A 25,586-nucleotide genomic window follows, 5' to 3' on the forward strand; every position below is an offset into this window, starting at 1 on the left:
CCTCCTTGATCACTTGGCCCTTGATCACTGGGTTACTGCAATCACATATCAACAGTCCACCACTTACCAGAACTGGCACAGGAATGGGTTCCTCATTGCAGTAAAAGAAACTGAAGTCTATGAATATGCTCATTTCCTTTTACTGACATTATCACTTGCTCTGTCAACAGCCTCATGAGCATCAGGAGTTTTTTAAACTCTTCAAAAGTAATTACAGAACACAACACAGCCTCATTTACCCACCATCTTTATGGTCAGAGATTCTGGAGGAGTGAAAATGGGAACACAGGTGCACCAGTCTATTTGGGGTTGGTATTTTCTTCCCAATTGCCACGGCAGAAGCCAGAAGGACACTGCCTGTGACCATGTCTTTGTCACTGTGGGCAGTAATTGGCAGCACAGCAGCACCAAGGGAACAGGGAGCAGCTCTTCAGGCTCAGCAGGGCTGGGTGGCAGAGAGCTGCTCAAATACAGGTGAAGAGAACTCACTGTATAACCCCCAGGTCAGACAGGTCAGTGAGTGATAAATTTGGAAAACTCCAGGGTTAAATTACTTCTGAACAGAAGTTTTTGGAATAATATTTTTGGTCAAAAGTACTAAAGCTCAGCCCAAAACCCTTTTCATGGTTCAGGTTCTCATCAACATCTCGGTTACCATAACATCTTTGGTCTGGAGAATGGAATTTGTATAATGTCTTGAAAACATAAAATCCTCAGCTCTGCAGCTGAAGGACTCTTCAGTCCAGTCATTACAGAAACATGTCTAAGGTACCGGGGTTACTTTCCCTGTTACAAGGAAGTAAATAGTTGTCAGCATCAAATCTCCTCACCAGCAGGAAAATTACTTGTATATTGAGTAAACAAAGTTATCTTTGACTCTATTAAAAGTTTGTTTTACTTTGAAAACCAGATTATGTTTGTACAAAAGTCCCTCAGACATCTCCTCATGCCTCCAGTTGAATCACTACTATCAAAATATTCAGTAATGATGTCTCCTGCCTCACCAACCATGATCCCCCCATCCGCACCCTACTGACACTTCAATGTTCTATCACTTTCCAAACGCTAAAATTCACAGATCCTGGTCCTCCATATCAGTTATATCTATCATACCTTTGGTCTGATGCTCCCATATCCCAGCTGGCACCTCAGACATCTGGAGCTGCAGACATGCCATGGCTGTACCTTCCAGCTCCATGGTCCTTTCCCTCTTGAACTAGCCATAAATTAAATAACAGGCATGTAAGAATGATTTAAACACATGCAATTATGCTATTTCGTAACTGAACAAAATATTATATCTCATACTACCAAAAGTCAATTAAAGCCATAAAGGAGTGTGATCACTCCATATTTAAAGTTCACGAAACTGCCACACTTCCATACACTGTTAATCCCACTAAGTCTTAGGGTTTTTTATCACTACTGCAGTGATACAAAATTCAGTGCATCTCTATGCTACAGAACAGACCTGGAGAACACCACAGGTCACCTGTTTGCTGATTTGATCAGAAGCAACACATTCAGAGAGCTTTTATAAAAAGTTGAGTTTTTTATTAGTGTTCAGGATTGTACTGGATATTCCTTGTCTGCCAATGTTGAAGCTTTCTGTGCTCTACCTTGCACCATATTATTTTTAAAGTTTAAACCAGAATGGCTGCAATAAAAAACAAAACAAAACAAACCCAAAACCTAGTTAGAAAGACAAGTGGCTTTCCTCACATGGAGAAACACCTACTCTGTTAAGAAAGTCTATTACCTTCCTGCTTTATCTGAAGTTAAGCAGAAGGCTGGCTCCAGTATAATACTGAGTATCATCTGGTACAGAAAAGGACTTGAGGAGGAGAAATAAGTGGGGTAGAGAGACAAGACAAGAAAAGCATAAAGGAATATGGAAAATAAAGGCAACAAATATAAGGGTGTGTAAGAGTGATGAGAAAGACATGGGAGTAGAGAGAGGAATAGTGGCGAAGGAAGTGTAACAGAGAGCAGCAGCTCCAGGAGAGTAGGGCTAGCAGAGAAAAGGAAGGTTTTTCCTGCAGCACTTTAAGAACCTCACTGGCAGCCCCGTTTCTGTTACGGCCGTGCCAAACTCTCCCGGCCTATGGCGAGCCCGGAGTCCATTTCTGCCCCGGCCTCGGGCGGCGCCGCCACCTGCCGGCGGCCTGCCGCAACCGCAGCGGCGGCACCGCGGGCACACCCCGGCCCGTGCCGGCTCTCCTCCCTCGGGAAACACACCCGGCGCTGGCGGGGCGGGCTGCCCCAAAACCACACGGACTCCCTCGTTTAAAGGACATTTATTATGTGCTGCAAAGCGTTGTGAAGCCTCTGAGCGGTAGAGCATGGCACAGGCAGCGACTGTGCCGTACAGGGCACAGACCCGGCCGAGGGGGCACAGACCCGGCCGAGGGGGCACAGACCCGGCCGAGGGGGCACAGACCCGGCCGAGGGGGCACAGAGCCCGTTCGGTGGGCACAGAGCCCGTTCGGTGGGCACAGACCCGGCCGAGGGGGCACAGACCCGGCCGAGGGGGCACAGAGCCCGTTCAGGGGGCACAGAGCCCGTTCAGGGGGCACAGAGCCCGTTCGGTGGGGCACAGAGCCCGTTCGGTGGGGCACAGAGCCCGTTCAGGGGGCACAGAGCCCGTTCAGGGGGCACAGAGCCCGTTCGGTGGGCACTCTGACAATACCACCTGTCCCAGCAGAAGCTGACGTGACCCAGCAGAGTGCCTGCCACAGTCGGTGTCACACACACAGGATGAAATGCTCAGTCCCCAGTCCACAGTGAGTGATGCAGGGGAGCCTTGCTCCCAAAGGACCTGCACAACAAGCACTATCACACACTGCTAGGGCTGATCCAGGCAGAACAGCATAATGGAATAAGTTACTCAAAGGTTAGGCAAGCTTGGGCTTTAACTTAGAATCTGTTTGTGATTATACAAAGCAATTTACAAAATTAAATAGCTTCAGAAGTATTAATTTAGATTCACGACATCCCAGTGAAATATAAATTATTGTATTTATACTATCCAAGAGAAAACTTCAGGCAATAATTCTAATATAGTACTGGGCTTGACTGCAAGTCCTCTAACGATGTTTACCAATGTCCTTCTTGGTTTCATCCTTCCTCTTCTACTTCTGGTTTTTATACTGAAAAAAATAAAAAAAAAGAAATTTTTCTGTGGGAAAGAGCACATAACTAAGTAAAAGTTCATACCAACAAGGATTTACAACTCTTCTTTATGAGCCAAATAAATTTATGACCACTTTCTTTAAGTTAAATTGAAATTAGGTAGGCTTTCCCTTTGCTGTATAAAACAATAAATGAGGCACAGTTATTGACTATGTAATGAGATTGTACCTGCTGGAATTTGGTGACTGCTAAAATATAATCTGTGACTAATCTGTGCTTGCTCCTGTAACAATTCTCATTTGGATTTCATGGACTGGCAGAGAGATGGACTTAACAGTCACTCAGTAAATTAAATCACAGATATTTAGAGAGCAAGTTGAACTTTTGACTTGATTCATCATACTCCATGTTAAGGTATCACACTCCCCAGCCAGACTGAAACCCCAGGAAGCACAGGTGACTCTCAACTAATGGAAACCATCCTCATTCCTTCATCTGAGAAACCAGACTGACAGCACGGGGCAGATCCACCGGGTGACAGCTGTGCACAGCACCACAGCTTGGCCCCTGTGTGGTCCCTCCCTCCCTCTGCAGCCATGGGCAAGGTCTGAGGAAAAGCAACAGCAGTTCTGGAAGTTCATGTAAATTGTCTGAGGATAGATTCTGTTAGGAAAGCTGATGATGCATAGCAAGATGTGGCTTGCAAAATACTGTATTTTTTCTCCTATAATAGAGTGATACTAGCCACCACTGCTGATATTTACCGGAATTCTTCATGGAAACAAAGACACAGAACCAACCTAAGTTGTTACTGGTTCTTAAAAAATCCCAACATTAGTTTAGACTGACAAAGAGATTTTTTTAAACAAAAAGTGTCACAATCACAGATCTGTCCTGGCTGGGTATTTCACCCAGACACTTCCAACATCCAGGACAACAATTCGCTATTCAGAACTTGCTTTCCAGTGTTTACTTCTTTGTTCTGAACTGAAACCAAAATGCAGACAATCCAAAGCACTTACTTTGTTCATCACCCAGTCAGCATCTTCAATGGCTCTCTTAATAATCTGCTGGATTCGCTCAGGATCGTCTTCATCAGCATGGACTTTGAAACTCTGCAACATTCCAAGTGTCACTGACTGGTCAACACAACAGTTGTCAAAATAAAGACAGCATTTAAATCTCAGAAAAATATTTTTTGCAAATAAACTGTTGTTCTGAAAAGGTAAAACTACACATTGTAACACCTGGAGATCCTCTTTCCTTTACAAATGTGGTCATATGGAATTTCATGTTAAGTATTCTATTCCTTTCATACATCAACAACAAAAAACCCAGAGAACTTCAATTCAGAACAACTGGAATTGTCTGGTATGTTAAAACTAGAAAGACACAGGACAACAGGTATGATCGAAGGCATGAAATTACTTCCATATGAAGTATGGAATATGAACAGTCGGATGAGATTTACCCAGATGGGGGACATAATAAGTGACTGACAAGGAACCAGTAGGTTTCACCATAAAAGATGAGTTTATGAGGTAAGTAATGACTGTTCACTCTCTTGACTAACACAGGAATTAGAGATGAAAGCCAAGAAAAATAGGTTCAGATTCAGAGCAAACAAAAAGAAATGGTCCTTCCCACACTCCCGCTATAACCCTCAAACCCACGAGGATCCCAGCTTGCAGCAGAGCGGTTTTTGGGGTGCCGGGGGCTCTGCCGGCTCACACAGCCCGCGGCCGTGGGGCTGACCTGCCTGATGGCGTGGCGGTAGTGCTGCTGGACGGGGCCCCGCGGCAGGCGGCGGCAGCAGCGCAGCAGGTACCGGTACAGCTGCACCGAGCTCCGCACCAGCTCCGCCTCCGGCAGCGGGGACATGGCCGCGGCTCTGCAACACACAACAAACACAGCAACCTCAGTGACACCCACGGCACGCAAACACCGCGCACAGGAACAGCGAGACAGGCCCGGCAGGCTGAGCTTCGGCAGCACAACCCGCAGGAACTTCACACGAAATCCCAGAGGGAAATGAACGAGAACTTGCTGAGTTTATGGCCAGATGGGGGCTGGCTGCCATTGCTCAAGGGAGTAAAACACAAGGAGTGCAGCTCACTCAGAGGATCCCTTTGTGATGGGCATAGCCACGAGTGCCGCAGTGTTTCACAGCCTGCCAGCGCACCTTTAACTACCCAAGCCTGTACCACAGCACACAGCGAGGTTCCTACTTGCTAAGCCAGGATCCCTAATGTCCTTCAGACTTCCAGGGCTTTCCTTGAGCATCCCCAGGAGTTCATCCACATGGTGTCTTTTTAGAATGAGGATGCTCATAATGGCTACAAATGGTGCTGCAATTTAACAATATTTCCTATTTTTCATTCTGTCAAGAATTTCAAGGCTTCAGCTGGAAACAACATGGATACATAGAGGAGAAGACAGAAAAAACCATTAAGTTTGAAATGTTATATGTATTGGTAACAGCAACAGGAAAAGAACAAATCTACCAAGTTTCACTTCCATAACTATACTTACATATCGTAACAGTAAGTCCATCCAAGTCCTATAAAGTGCTAATCAAAGACTGTAAATGCCTTGTCATTTAACAGATGGTTGCCATCTGCAGAGAACTAAATTAACATTTGGAAAAAAGCACTTTTACATCATTACTCTTAAGAATAAAGATAATAAATAAGCAACTGAATAATGAAGTAGGTGCAAGCCATTCTTTTAGCACCCATTATGATACCTACTCATTATTTGGAATATTTTTTTTCCTTTTCTTAAGTAATTTAAGTCTTTTAGCCAAACGTATCTCAGAGTACACCACGACAGCTATTATGCCTAGGCTGTGTATTTGCACAGATTAGATCTTGTTGCAGTGGGGAAAATCTCCTCTTTATGCACCTTTACGCCCATCATAATGGGATCAAAATACCCCCAGGCTTCAACATGTTCATCTCTTGTTTTCTTCCAATATTTCTTTTTGTAAAATATATCCTTCTCTCTTTGCAGTGAAACCTATGCTGGGCATCAGCTCCATGCATTTTTGGTTAGGATTTATTTCACTTTGGCATTCAAGTATGGGAGGTGATGACACTCCCAACAGTCAGCTGAGAGATCCCTGCATTCCCCTTCCAGCAGCACAAAGACAAGCCATTCCAAAATGTGACTCATAGCATATAGACTGAATTATTCCCCGCCCTTCTCTCCAGGAGAGAGAGAAGTTTTTATCATTCAGTACAGAAAACTGGAATGTGCAGTTGGATCCTAGTTGATCTGAACCCAGATGTAACTTTACACGCAAGTTTTTTGGGCTGTATCTTTGGCTGGTAAGAATTGGTATAATTGCACTGAACCTAAGAATATGACCCTGCATTTCACATATTCCCATTAAATACAGAGAAACAGCCCAAAATTCAGTACAGATCCCAAAATACACTTTGGGACTAGAGACAATTTGTGAAGTTGTTTCTAGGCTTTGATGTGTAAATTCATCATATGTCACTGTGCTCTAATTAAACCTAAGTGGTGCAATAGATTTTCTGTCACAAACACAAAGATCCCTCATGTGCTGGGACTGTCCAGGACAGCTTGCTCCAGCACACAGAAAAGCAGCTCTGGGAGAGAGGAAGGAACCAGTCATGGAAACATATGGATATGGAAAGATGAAGCTGATCAATAGAACTGAAAGTTTCACTATAGATAATTAGGAATTTTCCACTGCAGTAATTTTTCATAGGAAAATGAAGAGCTGCTAAATTCAAATTGTGTGACAAATACATTTGCAATTACGAATTTTTTTGGAAAAAAAATCTTTGCCTTTCCATAAATACTGGACTTCCTAAAATATTTGAAGATAGAAATTTTCGCCCATCTATTATCAAACCTAAACTCCTTCTACAAGGCTCCCACATTGAAATTAAAAACCCAAACCATTTGAGTTCTGATAGATTCACAGCTCCAAAAATGCTACAAATGCTGTGACATGGGCAAGCTTCACAGGGAAGTTTATCACCAAAGATCTGTGTTTTTCTTAGGATACAACTTCATCTAGTGAAAACTTCACTGGAAATCTACCACAGCACATGGAAAACCTGATGGCTATTTTGACTAACACAAGAATTAGAGATGAAAGCCAAGAAAAATATTATTTTATATTTATTTTTTAATAAGAAATTTAGTAAGAAATAATGTCATGACCTGCCCATTGTTAAGGTCTAAGATACTGGGGCCCTGTACGAGCACACTGCAACAGGGACTAGATCCTGACAGCAGGCCATGCTACGCTCTGCACTTGTGCACCCCAATGCACTGGAGAATCTGCACAGCCTCTACTGTGATTTCCCCTCCCTCGGTACAAAAAGGACAATGAAGCATAGTAAGAATCTGCACTGTTGCCTTTTGTTCTAAAAACATCTCCCCTTGAATCCCACAGACGTTACCAGTTTTATCTGCCACGCAAAAACCCTCGACCTCACAAAATCTGGCTATAATCCCGACTAATAATGAAAATCTCCCTCTGATAACTTAAATATCATGCACAGCACAACAAACAAACAATCTACACCAAGAAATGTTGAGTCAGAAATAAAATAATCCACTAATTGTGCTTTTCTGGAATGGATGACTGTATAATGTCCTAATCAGAAGGCTGAAATCACATTTGCATTTAGATAAAGCCCCTTTCACAAAGAGACAAGTATAAAAGGAGACACTGAGACTATTGTGGCATTTCTCTGCATTGCATAATCATTTACATTCCTGATAATGATATTCAGATAGTGAAGCAAAAGCTGACCAAAGCCAATTAATCTTCACTCTGCATTAGCAGGTTTGGCAATTGACCCCATGCGCAGCAGAACCCTGATGAAGCTGAGATGACAGTATGCCACTGCTCTCAGTTTACCTTTTCTTCTGCTGTTGTGAGTGCTTTTCAAGCAATTCCCCACAGTTCAACAGCTATGATCCCAGTCCCTCTGAACTAGTTAAACAGCCACCAAAGCTGGCCCCCAGAGACTAGAAGTGTTAATTAAAGGACTGCAAGAGTTACCTGAGCTGTTGCTGTTTACAGCTTGGCTCCCCTTCTCCCTCTGCCCTCTCTTTCCTCAGTATACAGACTAGAAATGTGTTTTACTACTTTGAAGTATTACACCCTCAGAAGTCTTAACTCAGGAATTTATGATTCCCCATCCTCATCAAACCTCATGATCTCAGGAAAAATAAGAATGCCAAAAACAAGAAAGAAATTGGAAGCCTTTTGAAACCTCTTTAACCACAGAACATCTTAGTTCACGTTGTGCCATCAGTCCAGGAAGGCACCCAAGTGAAGTGCTGCTGCCCAGAAGGTTCTTCCTCTTTGGTTGCACCCGTGCTCCCTCCAGGTTTCCCAGATTGGGGGCTGCGGGTCCAGCCCTGAGCGCCTGCAGGAGGCAGAGCTCCCTGCCCTGGGACACGGCTGCTGCTCACGACACTGCCACACCTCCCTCAGTCCCCCGTGGGTCACGGGAGCACTTGGCAGGTCCAGGGCAGCGTGGGGGGCTCTGCTGCCCCAGGCAAACCAGCCAATGCCTGTCTGTCTGTCCGTCCATCTGCCCTGCCTGCTCACAGCCACTCAGAGGCTCGGGACGCTTGGCAGGCGCGGGCACGGCTGCCCTGCAGCCCCAGCCCTGCTGTGTGGGTGAGCACGGACAATGCTGCAGTCACTTCCCAGCAGCCACATCTCGCTGGCTCGCATTGAGATCTGCGGGTTTGATGTGATCGCTTCTGACGAGCCAGGGCCGGGCATTGTTGGGGTTTTGTCCTTTCTAAACACGCGCTGCAAAGTCCCATTGCACGAGTGGCAGTAGCCAGGCCTGTTCTGCTCACTTCTATTTCTGCTCCTCTCCCCTTTATGCTCAGATTGATGCATGAGGCAGAAGCAGTGTCAGGCGACTGTGCAGAACAATTTGGGGGCACAGCCCCACAGTGTAAAATGTGCTTTACACAATATTTGTAGAGCACATGAAGGATTAAAAACTGGCAAATGACAGATCCCAAAGATGTCTTTGTTGACAAAGAACCACCACTGCTTGGACACCCTTCAGGCAGTTCTACAGCATCAGGAGCAGGCTTAATGCTATTCAACAATGTCGCCAGTTTGCAAATATAATAAATTATAAATATAGAATAAATATAAAATATAGAATTGTAAGTGGTAAAACTTAAGAATGACAAAGAGTGCTAGAGCTGGGCATAATGACCACTTGTATAAATTAACCAAAGCCACAGGCCAGATGCTTACCTTGCACTCTTGTTTGGTATCACACAGTATAGACATGCAATACGACAAATAAAACACTCAGGCTTTTGCAATCTTGCACCAGTGAGGAAACACGCAGCCCATGCTGAGGCCAGATTACCTTGTTCTGTATAATTAATAAGCATGATCAGCTAATTAGAATAATATTCTTTGGTGCATGTTCACCAGTGAGAACAGGAATCTCCCTGGTTTAGATGCAATTCAAACTTCTCCACTTTTTTCTCCCGAAAATGATTCTTCCAGCTTAAAGGAAATTCTGAAAGGCACAGTCTCAAAAGAACTTTTTCTTCCCAGCTCTGAATTGCTCAGTTCAACTGCTGTTAAAATTAATTTTGTTCTCAGTGGCCAAATCTGTAAGTACTTACCTTTGGGATCACACCTGAATAGGAACTGAGTTAACAGTTTTAAACCAAAACTGCCTGCTCATTCCTTCCTTTCTTGTAAATATTGTATTTTGAAATGTTCTGTGCTTAGTTCCAGTCCAGCAGTTGTGATTCTCCCAACTACTCTATGCCAGTTAGTACAACACTTTCTGGCTGAGCTTGTATCACCCTCTAAAACATCCAACTGGGCACCAAATAAGCAGCCACAACTGTTGTTGACAGACAGATACCCAGTTGGCAGGATAAGGCATGGAAATGCCTTTCAAGGGCAAAACCATGCTGTCTGATTAATCACCACATTAACTGCATGGACTACAGCTCAGACAAGCATGGGAAGAATAGTAGGTCTTACATAAGGTTTTGTACTTGTTTCTCACTGTTCAGGAAGGACTGAAATTGGTTAAAGTTTATTTTACCACTATTCTTTAACACATGCTCATTTTGCTCATGCAAAATTTATGGGGTTTTTTAATTAACATTATATATTTTTTTAAAAAATAAGTCAAAAGGGTAAAATAAGGAGCTGTTAGTGCAGAAAGAGCTCTGCTTAAGAAAGTACAAGAGTTGACAAACTTGTAAATGTGGAGAGTCAGAATTTAAAATAGCAAAAGAAGTCACTGTGACCCACACTATTGACTAAAGTTCAATTAAAATATTTGGTTTTTTAAACCAGAATTACCTAACATACTCCTCTGAAACTTCCTTTAGTGCAAACATCACACTCATCCTACAAGGGAATAAACGCTGTGCAGTGTGAGCTCTCCTTTTCCTGCTCCCTCCAGCACATCCCTTCCAGCCCTGACTGTTCACATAATCCCTGGACGGTGACTGTGGGGCTTGTGCCCTGCCCTGGGACCTACAGCTCACCCTGGAGCTGTCCTTCCCCTCTCACATTATCCTTCACAGCAGTGTCAGGAACAATGCAATGTCTATTCTTCCAAATCCACACCTGCTGAAATGTAGCATCTGCCAATCCTTCACTCTCAATCACAGTAATAATCTGAGCCAAACCCTTCCCTGGCACAAACCCTGTCTGTGGTGGAATTAAACCTTGGATGAATTTGACCCACCACATCCTGAGCAAAATCCACATTCCTGGGAGCAATGTTTAGAAGCAGCAGTATTACAGCACATGTAAGTCTGGGTGCCTTTAGCCTCTTAGGGGGATTGGCCCAGCTCACTAATCAGGGATTGTTTCCATACCAACAGCTAATCAGGGGCAGATCCCGCCATGTCTTCCAGACACTTCTGAGCTCTTAAAGCCATAGCTCAAGGTTTCCCCAAAACTTCACTGCCACTCTCCAAGGCCCAGTCTAGCTCAAAAGCAATCTAGGAAAAAGAAAGGTGTGGGCAGCAAGAAGCTCTTGCAAACACAGACATCCCCCAAAACCCACAGGACATTTGTGCTGGGCGGTTACAGGGCTCCCTCTTCACTGATTACACACAACACACCAACCCTGCTGAGTAACTAAACTAAATTAGAGCTCTGGCAGAGATGAAGTGGGGGAGAGAGAACTCCTTTGCTTTGCATTTATCAATACTCACCTGTGAATGAGCATGGCAGGACAATTCTGAGTGGCAAAGCACTTGATGGAAATGGAGCTGCCTTAGGTTTCACCCATGATTCTGGTTTGTTTAAACAAACATTTGGTGAAACCTCAGGAAAAGGGGGATAAAAGCTTTGGTTCAATCGAAGTCCTGGTGGTAAACTCAAGTACTAATAATTAACTCAATTATGCTGAATTAATTTGATATAATTATCGGTGATGAAGCAAAGACAGCGACCCAGAGAAACTTTGAGAGACAGGAAGAATAGAAGTCTTAACAATACAAAATACCCTATAAATAGCATCTATTTTTCCCCCAAACTGAGTCAAAGACACAAAATGAGTTCATTACAGTCATCTGGCTTCACTCAACCCTCCAAATTACCCCTGTACCCAGACAAATAGCTGTGAAATCCAGCAAGTGCACTAGAATTACAGCAGGCCCTGACGAATTTGACACAGCACTCAGCACAAGTGTCTGTCCCCATCCAATTATCTAAACAATGAAGATTTAATAATACATTTAAGAGATCCACAATGCCTCTCCTTTAACTGAAGATGTTAATTAAGAACACTTTTCTGTTGTACTGTTGTCAGTTGGGTGGTTCTTTTGAGGAACAATCTGAAGGATGCTGCTTATGGAGTCTTTTCATTTGATCTGCAGTTTTTATCTAGTATTTTCAGACTTATTCAGTTCAAAACAAACAAACCCCAACTATAAAAACCAAACATCTATCTTTTTCCTCCCCCATTTAATACTTCTCTGATTTGCTTTGAAAGAGTATTACCAAAATGCCTTCCTTGCTATGACAATACACATATTTTACTGAGGGTTCTTTAATGCTTATGTGTTTAAAAAGAAAAGAAAATGTCAGTGGAGGCAAAAATCAGATGTGGTTAAGTCTTGGGAAGTGGGTTAAATGACAGTGCAATCCAAGGAATTCTACACAAATTAATGCTGGAATTAGCACCAGAATGTCTCAGGACTGTGCCCTGCTGCCTCACCCTGGAGGAAGTACCCCTGGCCTGTTACGGGGTCAGGAAAGGCTTCGGCACCCAGCCAGGACACAGCCCCAAGCTGCCCCTGCAGCCCAGCACAGAGCCCCACACGCTGCAGGTGGGGCTGGAAAGCCCCACGTAAACTCTGCCTCACCTTCTTCCCCTCCAGCACCACTGTGTGCATGAATTTAGCACTACAGTTAGTACTTGCCCATTGTAAGGGATTTAGCAGCATCTGAATTTAATGTATTCCAGTCCTGCAGGACCCATGACATCCAGCATGGAGAACAGGGTGTCTTTGCTCCCTGGCTTCAGCCTGAAATGCTGCTTGACTTACGCCTGTCACAATACTGTAAAGACACAAGTTTCTAAGCTACTTCTGCATTTTTATTATCCTTGGCGACAAGAATAAAAATATTACCTCTATCATCACCAATTGCTTCTGAGGAGAGATTCCAAGTGCTTAGATGTAAGAAATGAATCGTATTTTTCCAATTTGCTAAGTAGGTGCTGCTCACACGCCCCCAGATCACTTCCTCCCTGAGTTCTGCTGGTTCTCAAACACAGCTGATCTTTCAGAACTCGGTTTAATTGCCACCAGGCTCTGATCAGACTCATCAGTTCAAAGCAAGCTCCATTACATCCATAATTTATGCATTTATTTCAACAGATCATTTTGTGCCCAATACTGAAGGGGTAAAAAGCGTTTTCCATGGGGAAGCTGCTAATGTTTTCTAAAGAACAAGTTTTAAAAAATATTATTTCTGTAGAGACACTACGTTTTAAAGTGGTGTGAGGGATTGTTCAAAGTCTCTTACACTTATCTGGACAGCCACTCCGATTCTGTCTGTGCCTGCTTCGCAGTCTCTGTAGTTTGGAGCTGAGTTATCCCCCGGGGAAGGGGCAGGCACAGGCTGGAGGGAGGCCCCGCTGGCCCCTCCCTCAGCCAGCACACGGAACGGGGTGTGGGCTTACAGAGCCCAATGCGCCCCGTGTGACACACAGGGGTTCCTGTGTGACAGGGGAGCTCAGCAGCCCCTCCCTGCCAGCACCTTGCCTCCCTCTGCACACCCCCAGCCCTGCTCTGCCGTCACAGCCTTGATTTTCCCTTTCATGGATTTTTGCTTGAAAAAGCATCACTGCCTCGATTGTCTATTTTCAGCCTATATTTAAGAAAACCCTTTGGTTCCATTTGTAGCCACATCCTGTGTCAGCCTCCCCCTCTTTTTGTTCCTAAATATAAGGCTGATGCAATTTGATGTGACATGACAAAATAGCACATTTGCATTGGCAGAAACTTTCTCTCAGCAGCAGTAATTAAAGGGAGTAGATGAGACACTGCTGAAATTGGTGTTTATTTAGCCTGGAAATAAAAGGCTTCAAGATGTCTTGAGAGGGCTGTTGAAGTGTGTCATGACCATGAAACTCATCAATGAGTGCTGCCTTCTACAAGCTTCCTTTCTGACAAAGAAACGGTCACTCAAACAATGTCACTGATTTCAAGAGAGTAAAAAAGAAATCTGAGTTCTGTACACCATACTCCTAACCAGTGAAAATTATTCAACTTGTTTTTTGGGATTATAAATCGTACCAGGACATTTGTGGTTCCATGTAAGACAAGGGCAGTCAATCTCTAACTTTAGAGCACAGGCTCTTTCAACATAAGAAGAAAACCAAGATCTCATTGACCACATGGGAATTAGGCACTTAAATATCTGAATTTTTGATCTGAGATGCAACAGCAGAGGATAGGTACTCACCTTCACCTACAACACAGACTTTTATTAATTGTCAAAGACAGAAATCCACAAACACCAGCATGAATCCTGTAAGTTCAACAGGATTCACACTACAGATTAAAACTCATCTACAAAACTCATGAAATATTTCACTGTGGCCAGTATTGCTGAACAGATGCACAGTAAATACCTGACAGGGTCAGGTAATGTCAGCTTTCTGTACTCTGTTCCATTATTGATGACAGCAGTAGAACACAGTGGTGAAGAAGAGCAATATTTAGAAGTTGTGGGGAGTTTCTTGATATTTAGAAGGTAAATTTAGTTTTGAAGAATCCAGGAAAAGGTCTGGTGGCTGTTCCATAGGCCACAGGACTTAGCACACATAATACGGATTCAAGTGAAACTTCCTGCTCAGGAGCATCTCCCTCTCCTTGTGCACACAAGGCTATTCTTTCAAACCCATCTGTGATCAGCTCAAAATCGGCAGCCCACGTTTTGAGCAGGCTCGTTTCCATCCTAACACAGATGGCACCAAGAACAGGGCAGGCCAGAAAAAAATCAGTTTGCATATTATGCTTCAGTTTTTATGGGTCAGATTACCATTCAAAGCCATCAAAATGGCAACCCATATGTGGTGTGTCTGCCATCGGAACTGGAGTGATACACCATCAAAATCTTAACAGGGTTGGTTAGACAGCATTTGATTAACCATTGACTAAACTCTGATATTTAAAAGTAAAGACATTTTCCTTCCTAAATTTTTTTAACTTTGACAAATCAGTAAAATTGCTTTGGTGACTCAGTAAGGAAAAGACATTTTGCCATCTTCATCCCTGAAACAACTGCATCGGCACAGCTCTCTTGGCAGAAGGGAGCTCAGCTTCCATGCCAAATACTCGCTTCCTCAGTGAGCCAGGTGCAGATGTTGGCTATGTCATCTGTTCCAACTTCTTTGTTCTACAAGCCAGAAAATTGTTCCCACAGCTTTGGGGAGAAAATGGGGATCTGAAGAGTTCTTTGCATGCTTTCATTGGTGGAAGAATATCAGATGTTTTAAAGAGACTCTTGCAGAAATAAGAAATGTGCCATCCCCCCCACTTGTGACAATTAACCAGCAGAGAGCTGTGCCCTAAGGATCCTGAAGGGATGCTGCAACAAGGTCAAGGCCATGGCATTCTGTTCCCAGCCTCCTCCACATCCTCTGTCTTCCTGCAGTGCCAGCTACAGCCCGTTCCCTGTTCTAGGGGGGCATTATCCCAGATGCTCCAAAGGCTCTGCTGCCACAGGACCAGGTTTTAAAGCGGGCAGGCCTCTCCCAGGAGAAGTCTATTGAGCAGGAAAAGGCATTTGCAATGTCCCGCTATGCTATCATGGCACCTGGAACTCAAACAACTGCCATGCTGACTGACAGCCAGGGCCACCACCCTGTGCCACTGCACAGGGGAACATTCTTCATTCTCAAGTTTTTTAAGCCCTCTAACCTCTCTACATGAGATTTTGCTCAGTGCTGATACTTCAGGTGCATACTCTCAACCAGATCAAATACACACAGCAAAAAATTCACTTACAGCATCCAGAGTAGAGGAATTTTAATTATCTTCACAGATTAGGCCTGTCCAAGTCCAAAAGTAAGCAAGAGACCTGCAGAGAAGAATCAATTTTCATTATCTGTTTCTCCTCAACTCACTACTTGAAGTGCCATTAATGAAGCAGTGCTGAGAAGCCCATCCACAGCTCAATTTATCCCTATGGGAGCTTTCTTTCACTTTTCCCTGATCAGTTACACCAGACATGGATGTATGGCTTTGACATGAACAGGCTGTTGCTTTCAGTCATCTCCTCTGAAAAACGTTAAAAAATATACCCTACTAAAAGATTTAAGTAGAGAGAAATACTGACTGAGGAGAACTGACCCTTCAATATTTCCTGATAAGAGTTGCTGGAGGTAAGAAAGCATTTACCTCCTTAAAGGGCCACAGTTTCTCGCACTCAGAACTCCATACAATGACATAATAATTACTAATAATTACTTTACAGTATTCTGTCTACAAAAACCTGTTTTGGTGACAACAGACTGAACACAAGAAACTGCTTTTTCTCAAATACACAATTGTAGAGCCAAGCAAAGCAACTCATTCTCTAAAGCCAACACTAGTTTGTTTATTTAGAACGTATCCTATGTTTATTGAAGTCAAGCAAATGGATTTCTCTTACTATTCGAAGACATCTGGATCAGGTTTTATCTCAGATCCTGTCAGACACTTTCAAAAACTACTTGAAACAAAAGTTCTGGAAGATAACGACAGAGACTCTGAACTGAGCTGTTTTGCCTCCCTTTGAAAGACACAAGTCTGAAAAATCTAAGGCAAAACTCTCAAGCACATTTACAAACACATGGATCAAAGACACAGATGAAAATTTTTCCCCCAAGTATTTAACAGTAGCACAAATTGATGACACGATTATTGACAACAGCTTGGAATGTTCAAGTTTTTGTATCTAATGTCAGCACTTACATTTGCCCTCTGAAGGCCACATCAAGATGCACACAGGCAGACTTACTGTAATAGGTGATGTGAAACAAGAACTCAGAAGAACAGATTGAACTTTAAAAGCTCATCCTGAGTCCACTGGCACTTTCCAGCTCTGGTACAAGAACCAAAAGCTGCCTTATTTTCATCCACCACCTAAATTTTCCTTTCTGAAAAGTTAGCTATCCCACCAGGACATTCACCACGCCCTTTCAGAAGTGCAGTCCTCCTCTGTTAACTCGTAGCCAATGTAATACCCAGAGAACAACACAATTAACTTCTCCTTAGGCTGATATTCAAACCAGCAGTTACTTCTATAATTCACTTAGCAGAGCATCAGGCACCTGGGCTCCGAAAGCTTTCCAGACCTATTCCAAATACACCCAGCAGAGCTTTGGGAACACAATAAAACAGTATCAGTTGCTCTGTTTCACTGTTTAGTGATAAACAGTGCTTAAGGTCTAACTTCAATTTCCACTTTGGAAGTGTCTTTTAAAGAAAAGTTCATGTCAACCTTGAGGTTCCCTTGTGCTGCCAAAGTGTATAAAGAGCACTGATGTAAATGTGAATTACACTCCTGACACGGTTACTAACTGGTATAAGTTAGTTAAAGCCAATAATCTCCAACTTGCTGCCCTATTTTTATCTACTAAAAGGCCAGTGCCTTCTCATGATCCTCCAGTGCAAAGCTGACCTGCACTCAATCCCCTCTGTGCATCAGATTGGTGACAAGGTTTCTGCACGTTCGTACGCCACCTCCAAAGAGCTGCAGCCTGGAACAATGGCTGTGTGGTACTGTTGATTTTACTATATAACCTTTAAAAACAAATACTAAAATTCTAGTCTGACCCTAAAACATGTTTGAGAAAAACAGGCTTACTTTCCATGCACAGACATACTTCCAAGCAAAACTTGGGAGCCCATGTTCATTCCTGTCTATGGTGGAGCAACAATATTACTGTTCAATTTCTTATTTATTCTACATCATCCATTCTTGCCATATCCAAAAGGAATACAGAAATGCTATCTGTAAAGTCTCTACACTTTAATGAAGTGATTGGTAATAATTTATTGAAGGTAAACAGGTATAAATCTGCTGTTCCTAACATGCTAAAACTTATTTATCCGTTTGTCTTTATGGAAATGTGTGTCAGCGGGCAAAGATCAAAGGCACACACCCATTATTTTTCAGAGGGCTGCCAGTGTTTGTTCGTGGAATGATGAATCCCATTTATTGCATCATATCCCTGTCTCTGTATGCCACAGCTCTGCTTCCCACTGGTGTGAGAACAGGACCAGGAGCAGAACGAACAGCCCTGCTCACACCTTTCTTCCCCAGCATGAACTGGTCAGCTTCTGCTGGGAGAAACATTTCCATAACAATCTGACCAGACTTCTCCCTCATTTGTTTGCAATGAAAGAGTTAATATCTGTGACCCAAATATGGAGACCCATTTTAAACTTGCTGAAAATTGCTTTTTAATCCTAGCTCTCGAGGATTTCCTTTGAAACCATCTGCCATGCACGCTGGGTACTCTTCCACTGTATATATTCAGGATTACTATAATATGGATTCTTTTGTGTAACTTAATACATTTCAGCATATTAAAAAATTAGTTGAAATTTCCATTCTTTTCTGATTTCAACTGCCATAAAAATGACTGTAGAAGCCAAAACCACTGACAAGTTCATGGCAAAGCCAGCACCCATTTATCTTATTTACTGCAGTATTTACCTTGCAATTCTAATATTTAGTCAGTCTGACACTGGCTGGGTTTAAGGAATAGTTATGAGTTATTAATATAACTAATGCACATGCTTCAAATCAAGTTCAAGAATTCTGATGGATAGGAATGGATTTAAACATGTGCTTTACCATGCTTAAGTTTCCCATGCTTACTTTCAAGACTGGAAGACACAACATCATAATGAGTAGAGATCAGAAAATATTTCCCAACATTATTTCGAATCTATTGCCCAGCTTTTTCAATTTTCTTGCTATGAACCTTTACGTAATTGTATTCATATAGTACATATACTGAAGAGAAAGAAAAACGTCACACTTGTAAATAAATTGAATTTTAAGATTGGCACATGCAACCACGTATATTTTAGCAAATATCCAAAACTTAACCCAAGGAAAGTATATTGCTTATTGTCACAATAATCACAGCAGAGTGATTGAAATAGCAAACATTCAGCAAGCTATTTGGAATCAATTTATTGGATCAGCCTGTAATTAAAAAGAAAAATCTAAATCCCAGCACAATTATTGAGCATCTTCAGAGTGAAATACTTTTTAAAAAATGTGATTTCCCTGCAAATATTCTGAGAACAGAAAATTAGGACAATTATTTGCATAGATTTAATCACATATTGTGACACTGATATTTCAGGGGCCAGACAGCCGACAGGCTGTGAACTTCTTTGTTCCACATAAACACATCTCAGAGCACCAACCCTGTGCCTGGGCTTCCCGAGCAGCCCCGAGTCCTCGCTCACACGATTCATTTCACAGCCAGTCACCCCAGATCTAACACAAGTGAGCGGCAATGCAGAATCCCCCTCCAAACCAAAGGGTGGATCCCACTCCCTTTGATGCCTTTTCCCTGGAAAGGAGCTGTGTTAGATGGGATAAAAATATACAGGATAGATCTACACATGCAGATGTTGGAAGAATGTAGAAAGGAAAAAACAAGCAAATCATTTTGTTTCAGCAGTAACAGATGCTGAAGCATCATCCTGCAGACATGTTACTTTTAATACAATACTGCTCGTAAAGTGAGGGGGGGAGGACAGAATCAATGCCCAATTACCCAGTTTTTTCAGGGTTTCCATTTTAATGAGCTTCCTGGATGATTCTGTCCTTTTAATTTTCCTCCTCTAATAATCCTATCAAATTAGTTTTGTCTAAAACATCAGCAAAATGAAAATCAGCTGTCTAACAAAATCCTAAAATTGCTGGTAGCAGGTTCTTAAAAATGACATGTTATATGTCGTCTACTTCTGTATAAACGCAAAGCAATTCCCAAGATCCTACAGCACTGCTGGGATTAGACCTGAGTGACTGGAAACAGCCTCATGTCCCAACACATCTGCCAATGGCAAACGGATAGAAACAGACTAACAGTGCAACGGCATTTGCAGATAGATCAGTGCTGAAAAAACAACCAAATGCAGAATAAATAGATTAAAGCCACCTTTCTGTGGCTGAGAGAGGGATTAAGTGCAGCCTGGCCTGCATTCAAGCTGCAGACTAACCTGCTTTCCTGCCAGACTGCATCTGCCACTCAGGTTACCAGCAGTGGCAGTGACTGCCCACCTGGCACCTGGGCAGCCACGTGAGGAGCTGGTGACACCGGGGGTGGCAGCGAGCGCACACGGAGCTCACACCCCGAACCCACCCGGCAGCACAAGCCCCGAACAGCCCCGCACACCCTCGGCAGGGAGGCAGTGCCCCGCCTCGCAGGCAGGGACAGCGCAAGCACCAGCGAGAGCTCCAGTGGTGGAGCCCACGGCCTCTAAACAACGAAAAGTAAAGACAAACCCTCACCATCCATAACTGTTTACAGAGCAGCTTTCTTACAACCCACTGGCCCCCAATACCACAGGAATTAGTGATGCAGAACTAATTGATACAAATCTCCTGAGGGGAGAGTTGCTGCTGGTTATCTCGAGATGAGAAATTTAGTCCAGAAGGATAAATTGGACGGACAGCTGAAAAGCTTTAGTTCTTCTGGTAGGAAGGGAATTGATCTGGTAAAGAAAGACCTTAAAGAGATACTATCATGTCAAAAAAACAGGACTAGGAAAGTCATTAATAGTCTTAAAACAACTGAGAACCCTCTGAAAACTATGTTTATATCAGCACAGCTAATTATTTCCACCTTCACACAAAAGATGAAAAACTGAAGATGTCAAAATTTTAACATTTCTCCTAGTTAAACTTATGTTATGAATATAATTATGAAACTGCTATAAAAATCCCTGTTCTTCAATTAGTGACTTCATTTTTGCATCTAGTATTTTAACTTACAAATTCTCCTTTCACTAAGTTGAAGAAAAACAGAAGTATTCAGATATTCACAGGCATGTAAAAGATTCTATTCATGATTCTGGCAAAAAGTTGTATCAGACTTTTCTGGATTAATTTTACCACCCAAACCCTCAATTCCACCCATTACAAAAATTTTTTCGATAAAGAAAATAACAACAGTTCATGTGCATGTCACATTTTTTGCTCCGAAGTGCACATATGCAAGATTTACTTTCTTCAAAAACATCTGATTTCAAGGACAGGATTATGAAGCAATAACTCAACAATGAATTCTCCAAAGGCACCTGCAACCCGTGGAGCATTGGCTCACCAAGCTGTGGACTCCAGGAGTGAGCCCCGTGCTGCACTCAGGGACAGTGGGATGTCACAGCCCAGCAGCTCACCCATCCCTGCTGCTGTGTTCTGCTGCTGGGCCCAACAAGCTCCTGACGCTGTCACAGAATCCAACACCCCAGACTAGCTGAGGGTGGACAAATCTCAGCAAGAGCTCCCAAACGAACCAAATTCTCCATGTACAACCAGTGCCTGTTGTCTGTCTGACCACAGAGAGGAACTCCCATCACCTGAACCGGTGACTCCGAAGTTCCATGGAAGTGAAGGTTTCCAAAGCTGCTATTTTCCTTGGACAACAGGTTTGAATCAAGACAGGAAGTGCACTGCATGATGTGATCCAGTGCTGAGATCAGCCTAACCAGGCTGTGGTACAACCCACTAGCTGAGAATCTCTGCTCTCCACAGAGGCCACGGCCACCTGTCCTTAGACAGGGTAATTCAGAGCAAACTCGACTCAAAACTCTACTCAACTTGTGGCTTGGCATTACGTTTAGCTGCCACAGAAACTACTCCAGAAACAGTGCATCATGGAGAACAAGGTCCCTCAACATGTAACGTATTTAAACAAGCAGCAAACAGTGATGCAACTCCTGGAAAAAACGTAAATGTACCATCACACAGAGATTAAAATCATGCAGTGCTTTTTGCCTGGAGAGGAGGAAAAGGAAGCAGTCTGCTTCTCTCCCCTCTCCAAACCCCGTTATTTAGGGATTCTGCTCACACAAGGACAAGTGCCTTGTGGTGATGCTTTCAATTCTGCACCTTCTAGGGAAGTTAACACACTGTGGAGCTATTTTAAGAACATCTCATTCACAAAGGTCTCCAATTCCATCTTCAGAGACAGAGATGATTTTCTTGCTGCTTCAACATCTTTACTGGCTTGACATTTGCTTCAGAGGGAATTCATTTGCTGTTCCAACATCAGAATGGAGCAAGAGCAGCTGCCAGGAGAGGGATAAAAGGAAACACTGTCGACAAAGAGCAGCAGGGTCATTTCTGGTGCAAAGAAATACAGAACAGAGAGAACTGCAGGACTGACACTTTCTCCAGAAAGCAGCAGGGGATAAAGATGTCCCCTCTGCCTCCAGCAACCAGTGTTTAGGAAAGGACTAAACAATCAGGCTTAAGTTTGTAAATGACTAATTACTACAAACCAGCTGTAAGCACCTGAGAATTCCCACTTATAGCCAAGCTCATGTTTAAGTGCTCCAGAACTCAGTAAGTCCCTCAGAACTCTCAAAACACTTCTGGCTAGAAAGCTCTGCAGAGGTGCCTTCTCACCAGCTCTGTGTTTAGGAGGTGACATTTTGCATGATTTCAAGCTGCAGTCCTAATCCTGACCATCGTATCTGTATATGCAGCACACTGGACAGACTTGGGGCAGGGCTGTGATCCCACCACAAAAAATTGCTCTGCAAGAGCCAGAGGGGGCAACACAGAGGTGCCTGCAGAGCCTGATGTCCAGCATCAGGGAGAAGCACAGTCTTGGATGACACCATCTACCACTCACATCCGTTGTCCCCTACCCCATTCCAGGCACATCCTGCTGCCCCGCTGCAGGAAGCACCATCCCATCATTTAACTGCTGTCCAAAGCAATGCCACATTCCTCAATGCTGTTCTAAAGAGTCACCCTGCCTGCCTGACAGCCTCACCACAGGTCACCTACTTGGTGGATTACTTGATTCTTTTCCCTCTATCTTATTAAAACTTTGCCCTGAGCCGGGCAGGGATTTGTCCCTCATTCCACAAGACAAGATCCTGCCCTCCTCCTAGATGAAGGAATATTGCCATCCTTTCAAAAGTTAAGACAGAAACCTTTATATACAACCAAAGCTAAATCAAAATATTCCCTCCCCTGCTCCTCTCTGCAGTTTATTATTGGAGGAATTTATTATTTTCTAATTTCATGGAGAAAAGGTTTTAAAGACAAAAACTCTGGAAAATTATTCCTTGCAAAGAAAAGGGTTAACATACTCGAACAGCAATTTTAATCCCATTATATTTTGTGTATATGTTTATTCTGTTGCATGTTGGGATCACAGTTTATTTAGAGTGTGGTCTGACTAACCAAACCTGCTCAGATTCACAGGCATGAGCATCATGACACCTTAAGGGCTTCAGCATCAGGATTTATGAATTAAATATTTCCAGGGTGTTACAGAACACTGAGGACTGTATCTGCAGAGTGTTATATCAGGGTATGTGTGGGCTTGTCAAACACCCACAGGATAAATTATCAGTAGTGCAGCTCAGAGCACCCCTTTTGTGAATCAGAAACAAATCTGTGCATTTTATTATGCTGTGTTCCACTTAATGTTATTTGTTTCTACATTAAAGGTTCACAAAACCCCTACATGCCTAAATGCTGAAGGACATTCATATACAACACACAATCAAAAAACTTACTCTAATATTTTGTGTCCTGTTTTCACAGCTAGTTCATGTGAAACAAGAAAAAAAAGTTGACAAATTATGTCTGGAACTGGACAATTACATTTGATATTGTTCAAGATGATACGATCTTTTGTGTAGAATTTTAAGGTTAAAACACTGCTGAGGGCATCACAGAAACAAGGTGATTACCAAGTGTCTGCCATCCCTTGGCTGTATGCAGAGCACTGTCAAAGAGGTTACCCTGCAAAGCAAGTGCCAAATCTGAGAGGAAAATAAATCTCTCAAGAGACAGAAAGACTATACTTGAAGCTGTGGATTTTCAGAAATGAACACGTGTGAGCCCTGCATTTCTGATGCACAGTATTGACTTCTATATGCAGTAACAGACCTCTGCTGGGGTCTGTTAGGTGAACACTTTGCAAGTTTCACGTTCTCCTTACTACCCTTTTGTTTTTTCCTCACACATTCACATGAATCAACCGGATCTTGTCCTCTTTAACTTTCACAGCATGAACAGCCTAAAAAGCAATTGAGCTGAGAGCTCTTACGTGTGACAGAGGCCAGGGACACCAGTTGAAAGTGTTTATGAACCCAGTGTGCATGGAAGATACACTCGTTAGGGTGGGCCACCCAACGCTGGCACCTGACCGAGCTCCATATGGGCACCAAGATAAACTCATCCCTCACCAGGCTTCACTGAGCGGGGCTGCTGCAGCTTCCAAAGGCAAATAAAATAATATGGCTGTAGCATTTAGTGCACCTAAAATCAATAAAGTGGGTCCCAGATTTTACAATCACCCTCATGGTAATTTAACTCTACCACCATGGGAAAGGCTCCAGTAACCTGGGACAGTTTTTCTGAGGTAAAACTATTAATCAGATATGATTAATATTCACATGAGAAAATGGAAGGTGTTAAAACAGTCAAGTTTTTACCCATCCCTGTGTTTTAGGGAACAGTAATGCCTTAATCAAAGACACGGCAGTCCCCAAGCATGCAGATTCATAGCGTGAGGGAACTAAAACAACAAAGAATATTTCGGTCCTGGTTAACACGTACCTCGCACTGAGCCCCCTGAGCGTGTTCTGAATACGCTGAAGGGAGACTTGCAGAGAGACTGCCTCGGGCAATGGGTCACAGCCGTGCTGCTGGGAGCATCTACACTCTCTCATTAGCGGTTTATTTCCCTTTCCTGACAAGGGGAGCTCACGCCCGGCGTGACACGGTGCCACCACCTGCTGCCACAGCCCACGGGCCCCGCTGCCAGCCCCGCACTTCGCCGCTCGCCGGTTAAGACTCGAAGAACAGGCCCCAAAACCCCGCGGACCACCGCGCCCTTCGCGGACAGCCCTCGTCGGGCCCGCGTGCTGCGGGACCGGCCCCAGCGGGATGGAGCGGGGTCAGCCCACAGCCAGCGAGACCCGAGGGCACGGTGTCCCCGGCGGGAGCAGAGCGAACACGGAGCCGCCGGCGGGCACCGGGGCGGGGCAGTGGGAGGGCCCAAGGCCACAAGCAGGGACCGAGGGCGCAGGGACCGAGGGTACCGGGGCCCGGCGGGGCCCCTCAGCCCGCCCTCACCGCGGCTCGCACTCCGCTTCCCGCCGCCCCCTCAGCGCCCACAGTGACCCCGCGCGCGCCGCGTCCTCACCTCACCCCGCCCCGGGCCGCTATTGGTTCTTTCCGCCGCCCGTCAGCAGATCCCCGCTGCCCATTGGCCACTTGCCACCTGTAGGCGGGCGCACCCGCCGCTTCCTTATCCGTCATGCGGCTACGCGCTCTGTAATTTGTGGAGCGGCGGCTCCTTCACCGCCCATCGGCTCCGACCACTGGAGAGGGGAGCTGTCGGTCACGCCGCCTCACCGCCTCCCAGTGCCATTGGCCCAGTAACCTCTTTTCGGGCTTTCGTTTCTCTTCATTGGATAATTGAATAATGAGCGACTGCGATTGGACGAAAAGCGGGTCCCGAGGGCGGGACTTGGCCCAGAAGCAGAGTCCATTGGCCGGCGGCCCGCTGTGAGTGGCAGGAAGGTGAGGGAGGCGGGGCCGCCCGGGGTGAGGGTTGTGTGAGGTGAGGGAATCTCGCGGGGTCTCGGCGGCTCCGGGCGCGGCGGCGCGCGGTGATTGGCCGGCAGGGTCACGGGGGCGGGGCCGCGCCGTGGGGGGGGCTCCG

At 44.2% G+C, this 25,586-nt stretch overlaps 1 protein-coding gene across 4 annotated transcripts; it reads right to left on the reverse strand.

Annotated features, from left to right (window-relative positions):
* Window positions 1-1,113: 1,113 nt before the first annotated feature.
* Window positions 1,114-25,468, reverse strand: LYRM9 (LYR motif containing 9). Of its 4 annotated transcripts, none has more exons than XM_063402943.1 (5): window positions 25,065-25,274; window positions 4,888-5,023; window positions 4,155-4,247; window positions 3,101-3,149; window positions 1,114-1,216 (listed from the first exon to the last, which is right to left on the reverse strand). In XM_063402943.1, the coding sequence occupies exons 1-4, from the start codon at window positions 25,178-25,180 to the stop codon at window positions 3,132-3,134; spliced, it is 363 nt and encodes a 120-aa protein (XP_063259013.1). In that variant the 5' UTR covers window positions 25,181-25,274; the 3' UTR covers window positions 1,114-1,216; window positions 3,101-3,131. The 4 variants fall into 4 exon arrangements, with proteins under 4 accessions (XP_063259013.1, XP_063259012.1, XP_063259015.1 ...); XM_063402942.1 differs by lacking the exon at window positions 1,114-1,216 and adding an exon at window positions 2,282-2,818 and having other exon boundaries at window positions 25,065-25,272; XM_063402945.1 differs by lacking the exon at window positions 1,114-1,216 and having other exon boundaries at window positions 2,282-3,149; window positions 4,892-5,023; window positions 25,065-25,468.
* Window positions 25,469-25,586: the final 118 nt, after the last annotated feature.

The sequence above is a fragment of the Prinia subflava genome, chromosome 8 (genome assembly GCF_021018805.1).
Source record: "Prinia subflava isolate CZ2003 ecotype Zambia chromosome 8, Cam_Psub_1.2, whole genome shotgun sequence".
In the NCBI taxonomy this organism is placed as follows: domain Eukaryota; kingdom Metazoa; phylum Chordata; class Aves; order Passeriformes; family Cisticolidae; genus Prinia; species Prinia subflava.

What these genes read in the sequence shown, in the direction of transcription:
- LYRM9 (XM_063402943.1), bottom strand. Translation starts at nt 25,180, where the DNA reads ATGACGGATAAGGAAGCGGCGGGTGCGCCCGCCTACAGGTGGCAAGTG. An exon ending in GCGGCCCGGGGCGGGGTGAG is followed by an intron (nt 5,024 to 25,064) that starts GTGAGGACGCGG and finishes TGTGTGTTGCAG; the next exon opens with AGCCGCGGCCATGTCCCCGC. An exon ending in ACCGCCACGCCATCAGGCAG is followed by an intron (nt 4,248 to 4,887) that starts GTCAGCCCCACG and finishes GGAATGTTGCAG; the next exon opens with AGTTTCAAAGTCCATGCTGA.